Consider the following 17,368-nt stretch of genomic DNA (forward strand, 5'->3'; position numbering starts at 1 on the left):
AATCAAATAATGAAAATATTTAGAGGCTCTTAAATTTTAAAACATATATAATAATTGTAACTGAAAATAGTTATATATATATATATATATGTATATTATATTGTCGATTATGCAAATAATTATATCGTTGAATTATATGTGTTTGAATTTTCTAGGCTATTTCGATTGGAAAGGAATTAAATGTATATGACTTTAGATTCAATTTAATATTGTTCAACAAGAGATAATTAATGTATTTAAAAAATACATTGAATTATAAACTCACAAACATGATTTCATTGGAATCGAGTATGGCCAACCTTTTTTTTTTTTTTTTTTGCCGAATAAGAATGGTCAAATTGATTGAAACTGAATAACAACTAATCAAATCAATCATATTCTCCTATCAAAGAAAAAAAACCAACCCTATTCAACAATTGGTTTGGATTGTCGGTATGGAGTAGGATAGTACTTATTTGCACCGCTTATTACAAAATTGAATAATTTTTTAATCAAAAAAATTAACTCAAGCTTCTAATTAATATACTCCTATTTTTAAATATATAATCTAATAATTTTTTAATGTAATATTGGATTATTCATTAATAATGCTTGAATAAAATATGTAAGGTTCAATCTCCATCTATACTAAAATCGATTGGTGTCTTATTCTGATAATAAAGAATTATCATCAGGAGACGCCATAAGTTGAAACTCTCTTAAAAAAAAAACTCAATCTTTTTAATATTATATATCTATAACTATAACATATATTAAAATAAATATTATATTGTTTCAATATATCAAAACATTATGAATAAATTGCTTTATTTTACAATATTTAAAAATATATATGTATAATCTATTTCAACAATCATCTAAATGATAAGTCATAAAAGAAATGAGTTTAACTTATTAAGGAACTATATATAATCAAAACATATAGTTGTGAAATAAAACTTAAGGTAGCTACTAAGAATGTCAACACAAATATAATTAGAAATAACTAATTTAGAGAAAAATATTTTTAAAAAATTGAAACGAAACTGACTCATGCCATTCTCAAAGTTTATAATTTTCTCCACAATAATTTTACATAAAGTAAGAGATACATTTATGGAAATAAGCATAGATAATTAAATAAGTGATTTAAGTATGATTATTTTTTCATTCTTAAAAAAAAAAAAAGTTTTTTAGTACATCAAAAGACCCCAAACATTCTTAAGAATTCATATACTTTTAGATTGATTGAACATTTAAAAAAGAGAAATGATATGTCTACAATATTCTTATAACATTTTCACAACAAATCATAAGTGACAGGTTGTTTCTAGTTGTTATTGTTGGGGAAAAAAGTAATCTTAGTGTTAGTTTCAAATTTGAACTAATAACAATTAATCACCTATGATTTGTTATGAAGATATTGTAAAAATATTATGAACGTAACACCCCTCTTTAATAAAACCTAGAGTTTAACTTTATAAAATAATTAAATAAGTAATTTTAAGTACATGAAGAGCCCAAATATTCTTAAAGAATCCATTTGGATTGAACATGTTATAAACAACCTATACCCATAGAATTTTTTAACTTTAAAAATTTCCAGAGGTCGTTGAACCATAGAGATTATTATTATTATTCACTTTTTTTTTTTAATCCTTATTGCAATAATAATTGTACTAAAAAAAAAAAAAAAACCAGTACACACAGATTGAGTGAGAAAAAAAGGGGTCACAAAGACGTGTTCTTTCCTCGCTACATTATTTATCACCAGTCCACAACATGATCACACTGTGAAACAAAAGCAAAAGACACATTAATTCTCGGGGAGACTCCAAAATCCAATCCAACTCCAACACACATACCAGAAATTCCTTTCTGGGAAAACAAAACTACTTTGATTGAAAAAGCTTTTTCAAGGTTTTCCCAGAAGAGATTTATTACCAGACAACACGTTCCACTCTCATTGGATCCCCCCATTTCCACTTCTATCTCATTACTTTTAGCTTCCATCACTGTTTTTTCTCAGAAAAACAGAACCCCAGAAACTATATTTTAACACTCTGTGATTGGCCTGTGAGATCTTCCACTTCTGCTTGTTCCTCTTCATGCCATTTGTAAGAGATCTCTCTCTTTTTTCTTTTTTTTGATAATTAGACTTGGATCTATTGCTTACTAGAATGATAAAGTCTTTCTTTTTAACTAGTTAATCTTTTGGCTGCTTTGGGTGGTGAGTGGACTGAACTCTAGTAGTTGAATTCAGCTGTGTGGATGGAGGGTTTTGCTTTGTTTATTGGGGGATCTCAATTGGTGAAAAGAGTTTGAAGACTGAAAAGTTGGAAAATTTTCTCTTAGCACCCAAATGTTTTTTTATTATTTAAAGTATGGATTTTTGTTTTTCATTGCTTGACTCTGGAGCAAAAAGGGTTTTCCATTTTTGGGTTGAAGTAGATCTAAAGCTAGATTTTTAATTCATACATGTATGTGATTCTGGAATACTTGCTTTACCTTGATATTCAGGAATTGTGGGACATGGTGTATGTAATTCCCTGTGATTTTGAGTGGTTTTAAGGTTTATGCACCTTAAAGTGACAATTGACTCATTAAATTGACAGTTTATTTATAATTTTTTATACATTGGTGCTGAACTCACTAGTTCTGGTTTCATGGTTTTCTGTAGTGCTTTGGTTTGTAATTAGTTTTGGATGGAAGACACCTAATGCTGATTTTGTGTTTCCCTGATATGGGTTTTTGTCATTTCTTTAATTTTTTTATAGTAAACTTCTAAAAAGTAAAAGGCCATATGTGTGTGTATTAGTGTATATATATATGTGTGTGTGTGTGTGTGTGTGTGTGTATATTTTTAAAATTTAACTGTGGAAGACACACACCGATACACATATTTACTTCCATACTTGTGTGCATGTATCTGGTTTTTTCCATGGTACTAAAAAGAATGTGGGCACTTTTTCCAGGTGCATGATGGCAACAAAAACAAATTCAGCCGATGGTAGGACTAGGAGCTCTATACAGATTTTTATTGTAGTTGGTTTGTGCTGTTTTTTCTATATACTGGGTGCATGGCAGAGAAGCGGTTTTGGGAAGGGAGATAGTATTGCTATGCAAATCACTAAAGGTGAGGCAGAGTGCAATATAGTCTCGAATTTAAATTTTGAATCGCATCATGGTGGTGAAGTTGTGGCAGTTGATGAATCTGAATCAAAACCCAAATCTTTTAAACCATGTAATCCTCGTTACACTGATTACACACCCTGCCAAGATCAGAAGCGTGCGATGACTTTCCCAAGGGAAAATATGATTTATCGAGAGAGACATTGTCCTCCTGAGGGAGAGAAGTTACATTGCCTAATCCCAGCACCCAAGGGATATGTTACTCCGTTCCCCTGGCCAAAGAGTCGTGACTATGTACCCTATGCAAATGCACCATATAAGAGCTTGACAGTTGAGAAGGCTATTCAGAACTGGATTCAATACGAGGGAAATGTATTCAGGTTCCCTGGTGGAGGAACACAGTTTCCGCAAGGTGCTGATAAATATATTGATCAGCTTGCTTCAGTAATACCGATTAAAAATGGGATGGTTAGAACTGCCCTTGATACTGGTTGCGGGGTATGTTAAGTTCTCAAAATTCTCACTTATTTTGTTACCTGTTCAATCCCTTTATCTGTTTTCTGGGAGGCTGATCAACTTATTTGTTTATCTGTGATTTTAAGATTCTAACAATAGGATGTTTTGCTCAGGTTGCCAGTTGGGGGGCATACCTTATGAGTAGAAATGTTCTTGCCATGTCATTTGCACCAAGAGACTCACATGAAGCACAGGTTCAATTTGCTCTTGAAAGGGGTGTACCTGCTGTTATAGGTGTCCTGGGTACTGTAAAGCTACCATATCCATCTAGGGCCTTTGACATGGCTCACTGTTCTCGTTGCTTAATCCAATGGGGGTCAAATGGTGAGAATTATATGTTGTAACTGTTAATATGTGCTTGAAGCATTAAGATTTAATTAGAAAGGACTTGCAGTTTTGCCATTTTGTCTTCCTTTACCTCCTGTATCCTGCCCAATATAGGATCTCCACATTGTACCAAAGTTGTGATGGCAGCAGTCCTTGAAATTGTGTCTTTTATTTTTCTCTTTGTAGATGGAATGTATCTGATGGAAGTTGACCGAGTTCTTAGACCTGGTGGTTACTGGGTTCTTTCGGGTCCTCCAATCAATTGGAGGAATAACTACAAAGCATGGCAACGTCCCAAGGAGGAACTTCAGGAGGAGCAAATAAAGATAGAAGAGATTGCTAAGCTTCTTTGCTGGGAGAAGATGTCCGAGAAGGGTGAAATTGCCATTTGGAGAAAGAGAGTAAATGCTGATTCATGCCGTGGCAGAAAGGCTACATTTTGCAACTCAGTTGAAGCAGATGATGTCTGGTATGCATGCAATTAAGGAACAAAGTGTTGCAATTTATCTAACTTATACCAATATTCTTTTTATTTCTTTGAAAACTTTTGTTAGTAACCCAGGTTTGCTATCAAGTATCAACCAGACTAATGGCCTTGGGATTATTAACCTACCAATATTGTTATGATTTCTGAAAGAAGTGGCTGAACAATATTAACATTAAACTTTTGCTTCAATGGGCTTCAGGCTTGGTCATTATGAAATTCAACAGAATCTTAAACCTGAGCCATGCTAATGTTGTTGACATACTTGGCTATTCTGTCATTAAGTTTTCTTTTAATTTGATGATATTTAGGTATAAGAAAATGGAGGCATGCGTAACTCCATATCCTGATGCTGGAAGTTCAGATGAAGTTGCTGGTGGTGAACTGAAGGCATTTCCAGAAAGGCTTTATTCAGTCCCTCCTAGAGTTGCTAGTGGATCTATTCCTGGAGTTTCTGTTGAGACATACCAGGAGGACAACAGTAAATGGAAGAAGCATGTGAATGCTTATAAGAAAGTCAATAAAATTATTGACTCAGGAAGGTATCGCAACATTATGGATATGAATGCTGGTCTGGGAGGTTTTGCTGCAGCTCTTGAATCTTCCAAATTGTGGGTCATGAATGTTGTGCCCACTATAGCTGAGAAAAATACACTGGGAGTCATATATGAGCGAGGATTGATTGGCATCTATCATGACTGGTACAATTTTCTCAATTTTCTGGTGCTGTTTAATTATATTAGCTGAAAAACATCATTTTAGTGTACTTATTTTGGTTTTTTTGGAAAAGGCCTTTGCTTCTTATTCAAATATCCCATGCATTTGTTCTAAAGTAGATAGCTTTGAATACTCACCATAAAATGTTTGGTTGCTTGTGGAGATTTATTTTTGCCACATGTTTATTATGCAGTGGCAGCTCCAGGATTTTTTTTCTAGGGGGGTCAGTAGTGGTGGAGTTAGGAATTTGTCATGGGGCGATTAAAAAATAAAATGATTAATTTTTTTTTTTTTTGTATATATATACTACTTCCATATTATATACAATAATCCAAAATAAATACAATTTAGTTTAAATAAATACAACTTCCATAGTCTAAAAAATTTATTAATAGTTTAAAGATTAGTAAGACAACAACCATTAAATGCATAATAACTTATTATATTTATATGTAATATTAATTAAATGAAGATATATGATAAAGAAGAATAATTTTTTTTTTTTGGGATACAAAATAGAAATTCTACTAACTTAATGTAAGTGTATATGTGTGTGGATAAAGAAGAATTATAACAAACCTAGGAGTAGGACTAGGAGTATGTGAAACTAAGAAAAAAAAAAACTGATATAAATTTTTGCTTTTGAAGTGTATGACTTTTTAACCATACATGTGGTCACTCTCTTGGAATTGGAGCAAACAGAGATAAAAGCTAAGAAAACTACTTGATCAAACAAAGATAAAAACTAAGAAAACATAGAACGGAGAAAGAGAGATAGAGAAAATGAGGAAATAATCACAAATATAAATATAGATATGATGGTTGGAGCAATAGTGTAATCTTTTGCTGATGAGGAAGAAAAGTGCAGGGAAAAACAGCTTCATTTTGCTGTCAATGGAAAAGTAAGCCAAAGTCCCAAATAGGAGGTTTATTTATTTATTTATTTATTTATTAATGAATGAGCAAAAATTTGAAACATTTTTTTATTATAAAATTAAATATTTTAAGAGTAGTACTGTTGACACAACACTTACACAAAAATTTCACAACAAAATATAAGTGACAAGTTGTTAAAGGTAGGTTAAAAAAAAGTGATATGTTAGCAAAAAAAGAAAGGTAAAAAAGTGATGTTAGTTGTGGGTTAAAGTAAAAACTAGTTAACTTGTCACTTAAACCTCCATTATGAAATTAATTATTGTGAAAGTAGTATTAAAATGATTATATTCAAGTTTATTTTACTTGAATTTAAACAAAATTTAAGGTGAGGGTGCGTTCAAATATTTATTTTAGGGGAGTCAAAACAATTTTTATTTATTTTTTAAACTTGGCCAGCACGTAATGCCACCCCTGTGATTATGGCTCATCTTGTGTAGGGTTCTAAGTAACTACAATGTGCCTAATGTTGCAGAGTTGGCTTACTACTTTTAATATCTTTGCTGGTTCAGGTGTGAAGGTTTCTCCACATACCCAAGGACATACGATCTCATTCATGCACATGGTGTTTTCAGTTTGTACAAGGACAAGTATGTTACTTCCTTAAATATTTGTGCACCCAAATCCCTGAATTCAAGTTTTCTGCCCTCTCTTTAAGTGTGTAGTTCCAGCCTTCATTATGTATGAAGGATGTTATACACTTGCTAATTTATAGTTAGTATGGAGAAGCTTATTCTTATTCTCCAGATCAGGTCATGCATAAACAATTATATTTTCCTTATGTGACGTAAAATATTTGGCTTTGGCTTTGGATGTGTTACTGAGCCATAAGTGGGACAATTCAAGCCTAGTAAGGTTGAAGTTGGACTGTGCCTAATAACGTCTTGCCTAAACCCTTCCCCCCCCCCACCTTTTTGCCTTTTTCTTTCCTCTTCCATGCCTCCATACACATGCCAAAAAAAAAAAAAAAAGGAAGAAGAAGAGCATGTTGGAATTTGATGCTCTTATTGTAATCTATTATTATCAGAATATATCTGTTGAGTTTACTCAATTATTCATCACAACTCAATAGTCAAGTGGCTTCATGTAGCTTGTCTAGCAATTCTTATGTAGTGCCTTCTTTTGGCAAGACATCTAGTGGAATTATGTCGCTCTAACTGCATAAGCAATGCCTAAACAATTTCATGAGCTTGTATGTAATCAATTTGGGCTTTTTGATTATTCAAAGCTTTAAATGTGGCCTTCCCTTGGATACTTGTCTGAAAATAATGTTGTCTGACCTTGGATGTTCAATTGGTGAGTTCTTATTCAAGTCTTTTAGTGGGATGAAGCTCAGTTGCTCCCTCGCAGCTTTGTTTTTAGAACAGCCCTTATAATTTTCCCTGTTTGTCAGAGTCTCTTGTTTGAGCAGAAGTGGAGTAACTCCCTAGCAACTTTGTGCTTAGTGCACCGTATGTAGAGCACTTCCAATTTGGTGCTTTAGTGGCTCTATGTAAATGCATTATGGCTGAGCATTTACATCTAAGACCAATCTTTGATTAAAAAAAAAAACCATTAAAAGAATCCAATTATGATGATGCATAATTATCCTGCTTGGTTTTAGGCACCTTTCAAATTTTGTAGATGAGTTTTAACTTTCCTATTGGATGAGTATGAGTCAGACTTACCATCAGTAGAATTAACAATTTTTGCTTCAGTTTATTGTTCCCTGCGCTTCTATAACTTGTATTTGATGATTATATGAATGCAGATGCGATGCGGAGGATATTCTCCTGGAGATGGACAGGATTTTGCGACCTGAAGGAGCAGTCATATTCCGTGACGAAGTTGATGTGCTAATCAAGGTGAAGAAGATAGTCAGCGGGATGAGGTGGGATACTAAAATGGTGGACCATGAGGATGGTCCCCTTGTTCCTGAGAAGATATTGGTTGCTGTGAAGCAGTATTGGGTTGCAGGTGGAAACTCCACATCTACACATTGAGTTCTGAAGAGGAAATGTTGAAGTTGAACCATGACATGGCTAGGCTGGCAACGCTTTTTGTTATACTAGTCCTTAAAAATTTGTTTATTTCACAATGAGCACTTCCACTGCATGAGTACTTAAGCGTAGGGAAAGGGCTACAGGACTCCTGTTCAACTAACCTTTACTTGGCCCAATGTATTTTTCTTTTTTGGTAGTAATTTATAAACAGACAAGCTACAAAGCTATGCTTGTAAGGTTTATGGCTTTGGGGCATTATTCATTTTTTGGCATCCATTAACTGTGTTGTTGTACGATGTTATAGTCAAAAGGACATACAGATAATGTCTTTCTAGATGGGTGTCAACATTATCATTCACAGCCAGTCAAAGTGCTAAGGTTAAAAAAAAAACTAAATTATACATTTGACCTTAAAGTTTGAAGTTATTTTTACTTTGGTTACCTTACTTTAAGATATTTTTTGGGTGTACCAAGTTCGATTCCGTTTTTTAAAGTGGTATTTTTTTTCTTTTTCCGTGACCAATTTGGCCACCGAGAGAAGAAATGATGTAGTTTTATTGGCACTTAGACTCATGAAGATGGACGAAATCAAACTTGATAAACCAATATAAAAAATCTCAAACTTGAAAGATCAAAATGAAAACAAACCGAAAATTTAAAAGTCAAAGAGTGTAATTTAGTTCCCTCCCCCCCCCCCCCCCCCCCCCCTCTGTGGCCAGAAGATTTGTTAATTATTTATTTCCTGCCAAAATCAAGTTATTTGGGTGTATTCTTCTGGCTGAGAAAGCCTGTGTTTTGTTCAAGTTGTAGAATTTCCTAGCCTAACTTCAAGATTTACCATTACTATTTCTCTTTGCACATGTTTTAGAATCAAGGCAACAAAAAGGTGTGCTGAGTTGCTAACTTGGTTTCCTATCAAAGTAGAGGCACAGCAATGAAAGACGTGAGAAAAGATCAGAGAAAGATTAATTAGAGGAAGAAGGTATAATCTAGTATCTTCATTCTATTGACAAATTTATGTGTAGAAACTATAATTGTGCAAGTTTAAATTGAACAAGATTGTTTAAGAGTTCATGTTTTGCCATGAAGTGAATGCATGAGAAGATATGGGAGGTCAAGGCTAGACTATAAATATCGAAACCAATATAATTACTGCACAATGTATATATATGTGTGTATATATATATATTGGGTATATACATATAAGAGAGTCTGACTTACATGAAGAAAAAATAGAGATAGTAAGGAATTACTATAACATAATTGAAGTCAAATTTAAGCTTAAGCTTTTGGATTGGTGTCCTTATATCTTTTATTAAGATATTAATTGAAGCCTCAACAGTCAACAATTTATGAAGAGCATAATAATAATTGGTGTGAGGTGACAAAATGCATGGCCTTACTTGGGAAAAGAAAATAGAAAGATGAAAACTGAGGGGGTGTTTTGTTTGAGCATCACTCATAACTTAGTTCCCATAACTCAAATCATATGATTCAAACTCAATTCTCATAACTCATATCTCTAACTCTACTTTTTCACTCACTCTAGAAAATATTTGTTTGGTTTCATATCTTAGTTGCACATCTCATGTCTAAAACTCTAATAATGCATAAAGTGGTGGGGCCCACTTAAAGAAGAGAAGCTGCTTGAAAAGAAAAAAAAAAGAGTAAAGAGCTAGCTCTCAATAGTCACACATTACACTAATTTGATTTGATAATACACTCACGCAAGCTCCACTATAACTAAGTTATTTACAATAATGCCACTGAAACACTTAACTCAAAATTTGGAAACATTCAAATTTTGTTTTCAGTTTCCGTAACTCTAACTCAAAATTCAATTTTGAGTTTTGAGTTATGGAAACTCAACTCAAAAATCAATCCAAACAACTTGGTTTTTAGTGGGGTACACGGTTTTTGAATTTTGGGTGATTAATAATAATCTGAGTTATATAACTCAGTTTTCATCCATCCAAAGATTCTCTCTTTTTTTTCTTTTTTTTAATATAATAATAATAAAGTAATTTGCTCAATTGAGCTAGGCATTTCAGGTAACCACGGGCCTCTCTTCAAGTAGCCATCATCCACCATGGACAAGAGCAGAAGCTAATCCCCAATCCGTAATGTGGAGCCCAAGCCCCATGGCTCAAAACTCCTTGCTTGGATCTGGGGCCAGATAACCAAGCCCTGCCTGCTGAGCTAACCAATGTTGCATAGGATTTTTGATTGTCTATGAGTTACTTGAAAATTTTGCTTTTTCTATCCCTCTTTTATTTGATTAGCTGCCTTACATTGTGAATTTTGTCGTACTAAATGAATGCTTTGGACTTATATAGTCGACAGGAAGGGTGAGTCAATGCCATTGTTGTTTATGGTAGGGTGGGTTTTGTGTGGACAACATCTCTCTAAAATGCACAAAGTAAGAAGCCTGTAGATCTATGGAACACAAATGTGATTGGATGTGATAGTTTGTGGCTTGGAAACTCAAGCATGGATAGTTGGATACAATTTACGGGTGAAATGTTCTCAGCCTCTTATTTCTTTATTTCCCAAGATGACCAAGATACAAGTACTACAGTATTGGTAATTTGGCATCTCTTGCTAAACCAGCAAGGTATTAAATAAAGGGTAAATATTAGTTACAGTTTTGGGTAATGTACGTTAAATTCTCCAATTAAATTTAATCACATAGTTTCATTGACCAATATAATAAAAAAATGCCTTATCTTTTCTAAAGTCGCCCATGTGACATATTTACGAGATTAAGTTTAATTGAAAAACCTAAGTTTTGCCTATTAATAAAACACGCTACAAATTTGTTTGCCGTCTTTTCATTTTTGTTATTAGGATTATTCACATTTCACACGTCACTTTCCAGACAGATCAACATAGATAAGGGACATATCAATGAGGATCATATGAATAGAACAAAGGTACCAGAATTTCAAAAAGTTTTGCTTGTGTGACTAAACCATATCAAATAAACTACTCAAAATATATTATTGGGACCATGACACCAATCATATATTGCAGTTGTATCTGACAGAATAAAGCATCTTCAATTAAAGGGATAGGAATGTTTTGCTTGTGTAATAACCATTTCAAATTACCAACTCAAAATCAATTATTGGGGCTGTAAGAAAATGCTTGAAAGTGTTTGTGCAGAAATGAAGAATTAAATCCACATGTGGACCACCCACTCCATTATTTCCCCTTTTGTTTAAATAGCAGACTTAAGCGTGATATGGTAATCCAATCAAGTTATTTATCTTGTCAATATCCATACTCATTGTCAAGTTATCCCCAATTGAAAAGCAACATGTCAAAGATAGTTCCATTTTCAGGAGATCCAATTTTTTTAGCATAAAATTATCATATCAAAATAGGCTGGGTTGATCTAAGGATTATCATCAGATAATGTTAAATAAACTCAAGAAAAATTTCATATTGTGTGAAATTTTACCAATTTGTTAACATTGGTAGGCCTCAAAGCATATGGCCCTACATTATTAACATTTTGCATGCTGCACATGCCTTCTTAAAGAACTAGTTGTCAATAAGCAAAGCAGCCATGAGCCTAAAAATTGATTCAGACCCTCTTCTTCTATCTAAGTCTTCTCCATCCATCTGATTTCAGGTTTGGATTTCATCAAAGCACAGATCAAGTTTCTTTCAGCTAGTTGTATCATAGGGACCTCAGGTTTCTCCAAATCTTTTTTAAGTATTTTGTCTGCAGAGAACTTGTTCCTCTAGATTCTCCTGAGATTAATTTTCTTTTCTGTTCCTAGTGTAGGGTCTTTTTCATATTGTTTTTGTAGTTTTGTGCTTCTTGTCCAGTTTGTTCCAATCCCATTGAGAAAAGAACTCCTCTTTAGTCATTTTCTCTTCTTTTTGTTTTTGTCCTGCACAAGTTCTCTTTTAGACTAAAAGAACAGCCATTCCATGTCTATGATTACTTTAACTACAGCTTGCAATCCCAGCCTCTCACAAACTTTGCCCTTTGGAAACAAAAACAATAACAACCTCCGGGATGCCTCATTTTCTTCGTATCTGAACAGCTCAGAGGAAATCTTTATTCGTAAACTTGCTGAGTCAAGTGGAAGCCTCGTGCCTGTCATTACCACTGAAGAGCAACAAACTCAAATGGGAACAAAAAAGGAAGATGAAGAAGAAATTGGAGTATTTGGTGCTGAGAAGTACTTCAATGGAGTAATGGATGATGAAAGTGCATCAACTGCTAGCATGAGTAGTGCAAGGAAATACCAACACAAGAAAGAAGAAGGAGATGAGGTAGGCACCAGGAAGTACAAAGTTCAGCCTCAAACTCCGAGTGTTCATTCTGAATCAAGTTGGAATAGCCAGAGCGCATTATTGCAGGTTGGTTTAAAAAACCCTTCAAGGACTAAGGCAGAGAAGGTACGCAGAAAAAGAATTCTTGCTATTCTTTGCAAATGCTCTGATAAAGATGCTGTTGAAATTAGAGACCAAGTTGGTGAAATCAGTTTCAACAAAAGTGCTACCCCTCGTGTAGTACAAGGAAAAGCAGATAAAAGAGAGCCTAGGAAAACAGAATTAGAACTTGTTGATGCAGTTCAAGTACATACTCCTCACCTGGACAACAAGGTCGAGGAGGAGATGCACTCCCATGAATTGGACGAGTTGGGAATTGGGTTGAACAGAGAAAACTGTTTTACTTTCCCAACTTTAAATTCTGGTGTGGGAACTATGCCTATTAAATGTCAGGTTCAAGAAGAGCTAGAGAAAATACCACGAAAGTCACTAGAAGTGTTTGGCTCGCCTGTGTTGGAAAGGAGAAACAAGTCTTTAAGCCTTGAGAGGAGGCTAACAATGTTGTCTTGGGATGCTGCCCCAAGAGTGGAGGATCATGAATTTTCTGTACCATCTGGTGTAAACTACAATGATACTGAGAGTGATGCAAGTTCAGACTTGTTTGAGATAGAGAGCCTCACAGGCAAAGCCAACCCTTTTCTTGCAAGGCAAGCATCAGATGCCACTTCTGGCTGTGTCACCCCAACAACTTGTTATGCACCAAGTGAGGCAAGTATAGAGTGGAGTGTAGTCACTGCTAGTGCTGCAGATGTGTCAGTAATGTCTGATTGTGAAGAGCTAAGGCCAACAAAAACTGTTTCATCAGCAATTATTGATGCCAAAACTAAGACTAACAAAGAGATACAGAAGCGGCGTTCAGGCATTTTGTTGGGTTGTAAGAGTCACAAAGCTGTGAGAGTTGCAGGAGATGCCTACAAAACGATTGAGAAGGCAAATGTTTACCCACAAATGCAACGCAGCTTGGATTCCTTCACACCAGTGACAAGGTTTCAAGCTGAGACAAAGCTAACAGGTTTCAATTCAAGTGTTGCCATTGCCACACGCACACGCTCACACTCACTCCCTCGGCCACAGTCACCTCATGCTACAAATGTTTTGCACATTTAGTAATCTAAACTTTCTTTGTAGAAGTATGCTTCAGTTCTATAATCTGTATTGAGTATGATGTAAGGTTTATCTCACAATTTTTCCTTTTTAGTGAATCTGACAAGGTGCTCTATGAGCCGTATATCTTTTCTGTCATTAGAAAGTTCACAGTCCAAAAGGAATAAAGAGAGCATCCAGGGATTAAGGCCACCTCAAAAAGCAGTATATACCTACATTCCTCTGTTTCATTATCTTTCTGTTTGTGTAACTTTTTCTTTTCTTTTCTACTTATTTTCTTGAGCCACAAGCATGAGTGTTAGGAAATACATTATTTGGATTTATTATATATCTTTGTGTGTTGCAAATGTCTTTTGTGTTTAGAGGTTTCCTGCTTTGTCCATGCATGCCTAGTTGGTTTTGAAGTGCTTCCTCTTTGCAGGCATGTTAACAAGGCTACAAAACTTGCCTTTTGTTTTGTGGCTTTGTGGATCTAAACCTGAGAATTGTAACATCTAACTGACTTAGAAAGTTCAACTAACCTGAACTTAAATAGTTAAGCTGTCAAGCATTTTGTGGATGTTTTATGTGCTGGACCACCAGGAGGAAACATGAGAGAGCTCTAGGAACTCTACAATTTCCTTCGAATTTTGTCGGTTGAAAACCTGTGCATTTAACCACCATTAAAGTAATTGGACCCCCTCCATAGAAAACACCTGTTAGATCCAAGAGAAATAAAATTGACTCTCTCCATTTTCTTAAATATATCTTAAGTAGAGAAGGGATTTAAACCGTAAACGTCTCCGTTAGGAATACTAGGAACTACCAATTGACCTAAAGGTCATTGAAATGGAGAGGATCATTTTTTAAGTCTAAGGGTAATAACATAATAAAATTTTGAGTTTGACCTTAATTTAATCCTAAAGTTCAATCACAACAATTTACACCCTATTGTTTCAAAATCTCAATCCTTTGTGAGCCTTTGTTAACCGAACATAATGATTAAGCTATACTTGAAACCTATTTAGGAACTAAAAACTTCTTCACATGAACATCAAGAGGTATTTTAATTCCAACCATAAAACCATGGCATCTTCATTAAAATGGTATATTTGTTAGGTTTTTTTTTTTTGGCATGAATAAGTTGTTTTGCAAGCCTTTAGGTGCCAAAATACAACTTGCGAATCACATAGAGTTATTCCAAACCATTACTATTACTTAATAAGAATCATTAAGGATTCAGTAATAACGATTTTGAAACTATAGAGTAAACATTGACTCAATTAAAACTTCTAAGTAATTTTATTTGAAAGTAAGATCAAAGTCTCAGGTTTATCATGTAATCATCATCCCTTAAATTTCTCTCATCCTTCACAATACCAAAATTGCACACACAAGAATAATTGCAGAGAATTCTAATCTAGTTTTATTTCAGGAAAACTCTGCAAATCACCACTAAATTGCACATTATCCTAAATTTTTTTCACTATTCTGCACTATCATATCACTAATCACATGGTAATTGCTTCATCCCTGACTCAAAACCTCAACTAGTATTAATGAAGGGTATGGTGAAGGAGCATTGTCAATCCAGATGTTGATGATGAAATTATAATCTTCAATCAAGGAATGTCGATAATAGACCAAAAAAATTATATTTAGCAAAGGAATTTCCTATAAAATGACACGACCAACTTGCTACAATATGAAGAAATGGAGACTGCTCCTATCAATTCCATAACTGCTTAATAAATAAGGTGGTCCATGATCAATCGTAGTCCACATATTAGCACAGTAACTTGTCTCAGAATCTGATGGATTCAATAGAAAATTGATTTAGTCTGCTACAAGAAAATTTTGAATTTTTAGGATAAAAAACTATGAACAAGTCAAACTAATGGACAGAGTAAATAACTCATGCAGTTTTAGATTAAGAGTAGCATGCAAAATATGATGCTACTGATGCAATGCTTTTACTACCTTTTAATGTTAGGCCACAATCTAGTTTTATCTGAATTAAGAAATCCATCCAACAATTTTAACCAATCCCAAAAACTATTCTAACTAAAATGATCAAATCAATAAGAAAATAATTCAATGACACGCAAAACACCAAAATGTACGAGAAAAACATTTTTTAAGAGAAGCATCATGGGACCAACCCTAAAAAAATTGAACAATAAGAAAATCAGGTACAATAATGTTCCAATTCTTATTTCTTGGTGGACAAGAACTTCAATACTTGGTAATCTTTTTTTGACAAGGAAACCCAAAGGTAACCAAGTTAATTTTTCTTTTTTTGTCAAGAAAACCCAATTAGCTAGCCAAATCACCACAGAAATTTGAGAAAATTTCCCAACATTTAAAGCAGCTTCACCACTCCTAAAACCAAGTGAAAATGGTAGCTCAAAAGGGTTCTAGGCTTTTGGCAAAAAGCATCATCTTCTTTAAATGTGTGACCATTTCAGTCCTTATCGAGTGGATGCTACTCTTTTAGAATTTCTAATGCTAACAAAGAAATTGAAGAACCATTAGCGCTTAGCAGATAATGGCTGAGAAAGCAGCCATGTGCTTGATGGGGTCCAATAGTAATACCAAAGGCCAAAGTTGATGTGCCATTAATAATATAAAATGGATACATTAAAAAACTAAAATACAAAAGAAAATCAAATGTCACAGAACTTATTGCTGTAGAGGAAAACACTGGTGTGAAAACTATGCAAAGAGTCGTATTAGGATATTCAGAATGGACAATCTAATAATGTCTCTTTTATGTATCTATCTGCATTATGATATGGTAGATAAGTTTTGTTCATAATCCATGGACCGCTGGACAAGATGACATTTAATGTTATCTAAATAGGTCACTAGCAACATAATTGGAGTAAGATGAGCCATCCAAGTTTTGTATAAAGTGATTAAAAGGAGAAAGCAAGATGAATGAGGACTGACAAATACTTACAACCCTATTCATTTTCTAATTTCAAAACCATCATGAGTCAAGAAATTAAGATGGTATGTTGGTTCTAATTATAATATGAATAGGACATTCGTATTGTTGTTGTTTGGTTTGGTTTCCATATCATCATGAGCAAAGAAATTTAAATGGTACGTTGGTTCTAATAAATGTATGATTAGGACTGGATGGTCCTCCTCGTGGTTTTTTTCTTTTTCAGTAAAAAGTTTTATTTTGTTTATGTATAAATAAACATCCGCAACATAAGTACATTTTAAGTGGGCTACGCTTAATTAAAATTTCTTAGTTGTTGTACATAAGAGGTATGTTTGGTACACTGAATGTAAATTACATCAAGAATAGTAATTTTTATTACTTGAAATAGAAAATATTGTAATAGAATAACTATTATTATTAATAAGTTTGATTGTTACATATGAAAAGCTTGTAAATGATGACGTATAAGGAAACTTTATATTTTTTAAAATATATTAATTTTAAAACCTATTATATGCACTAAAGAATAACTATTACATCTATTTTAAAGAGGAATGACTATTCTTCAATTTAAAGAATAGTTATTCCAATGTAATAACCAATCCATGTAATAAAGATGCAATCAAATGACCGAATTACTATTACACATGAATAACTATTCCATTACAGGATCTATTACAGCATACCAAATGTACCGTAGGTTCCTAATTGAAATAAACCACATGATTTGACTGACAATGCAACAAAAACAGTATTATTTTTATAAATAAATAAACAAAAACAATTCAAGTCAACCATGTGATTCATTGGCAATACAAGCACATGGTTAAATTCAATTGAAGAACATAAAGATACAAAACCTAAGAAACTGTAATTGCATAAGATAGCATCAATCATTATCTACATTCTGCG

The 17,368-nt window shown here is 33.7% G+C and overlaps 2 protein-coding genes across 2 annotated transcripts; both read left to right on the forward strand.

Moving 5' to 3' along the window:
- Window positions 1-1,713: 1,713 nt before the first annotated feature.
- On the forward strand, window positions 1,714-8,496 carry LOC115982826 (probable methyltransferase PMT2). Its single transcript, XM_031105543.1, has 7 exons — window positions 1,714-2,096; window positions 2,955-3,609; window positions 3,741-3,951; window positions 4,141-4,423; window positions 4,750-5,139; window positions 6,601-6,678; window positions 7,839-8,496. The coding sequence occupies exons 2-7, from the start codon at window positions 2,959-2,961 to the stop codon at window positions 8,068-8,070; spliced, it is 1,845 nt and encodes a 614-aa protein (XP_030961403.1). The 5' UTR covers window positions 1,714-2,096; window positions 2,955-2,958; the 3' UTR covers window positions 8,071-8,496.
- A 2,958-nt stretch (window positions 8,497-11,454) lies between these two features.
- Window positions 11,455-13,793, forward strand: LOC115978827 (protein PHYTOCHROME KINASE SUBSTRATE 1). The gene has a single exon (XM_031100705.1). The coding sequence runs from the start codon at window positions 12,013-12,015 to the stop codon at window positions 13,525-13,527; it is 1,515 nt and encodes a 504-aa protein (XP_030956565.1). The 5' UTR covers window positions 11,455-12,012; the 3' UTR covers window positions 13,528-13,793.
- The last annotated feature ends 3,575 nt before the right edge of the window (window positions 13,794-17,368 follow it).

This window comes from Quercus lobata, chromosome 3 (genome assembly GCF_001633185.2).
Source record: "Quercus lobata isolate SW786 chromosome 3, ValleyOak3.0 Primary Assembly, whole genome shotgun sequence".
In the NCBI taxonomy this organism is placed as follows: Eukaryota; Viridiplantae; Streptophyta; class Magnoliopsida; order Fagales; family Fagaceae; genus Quercus; species Quercus lobata.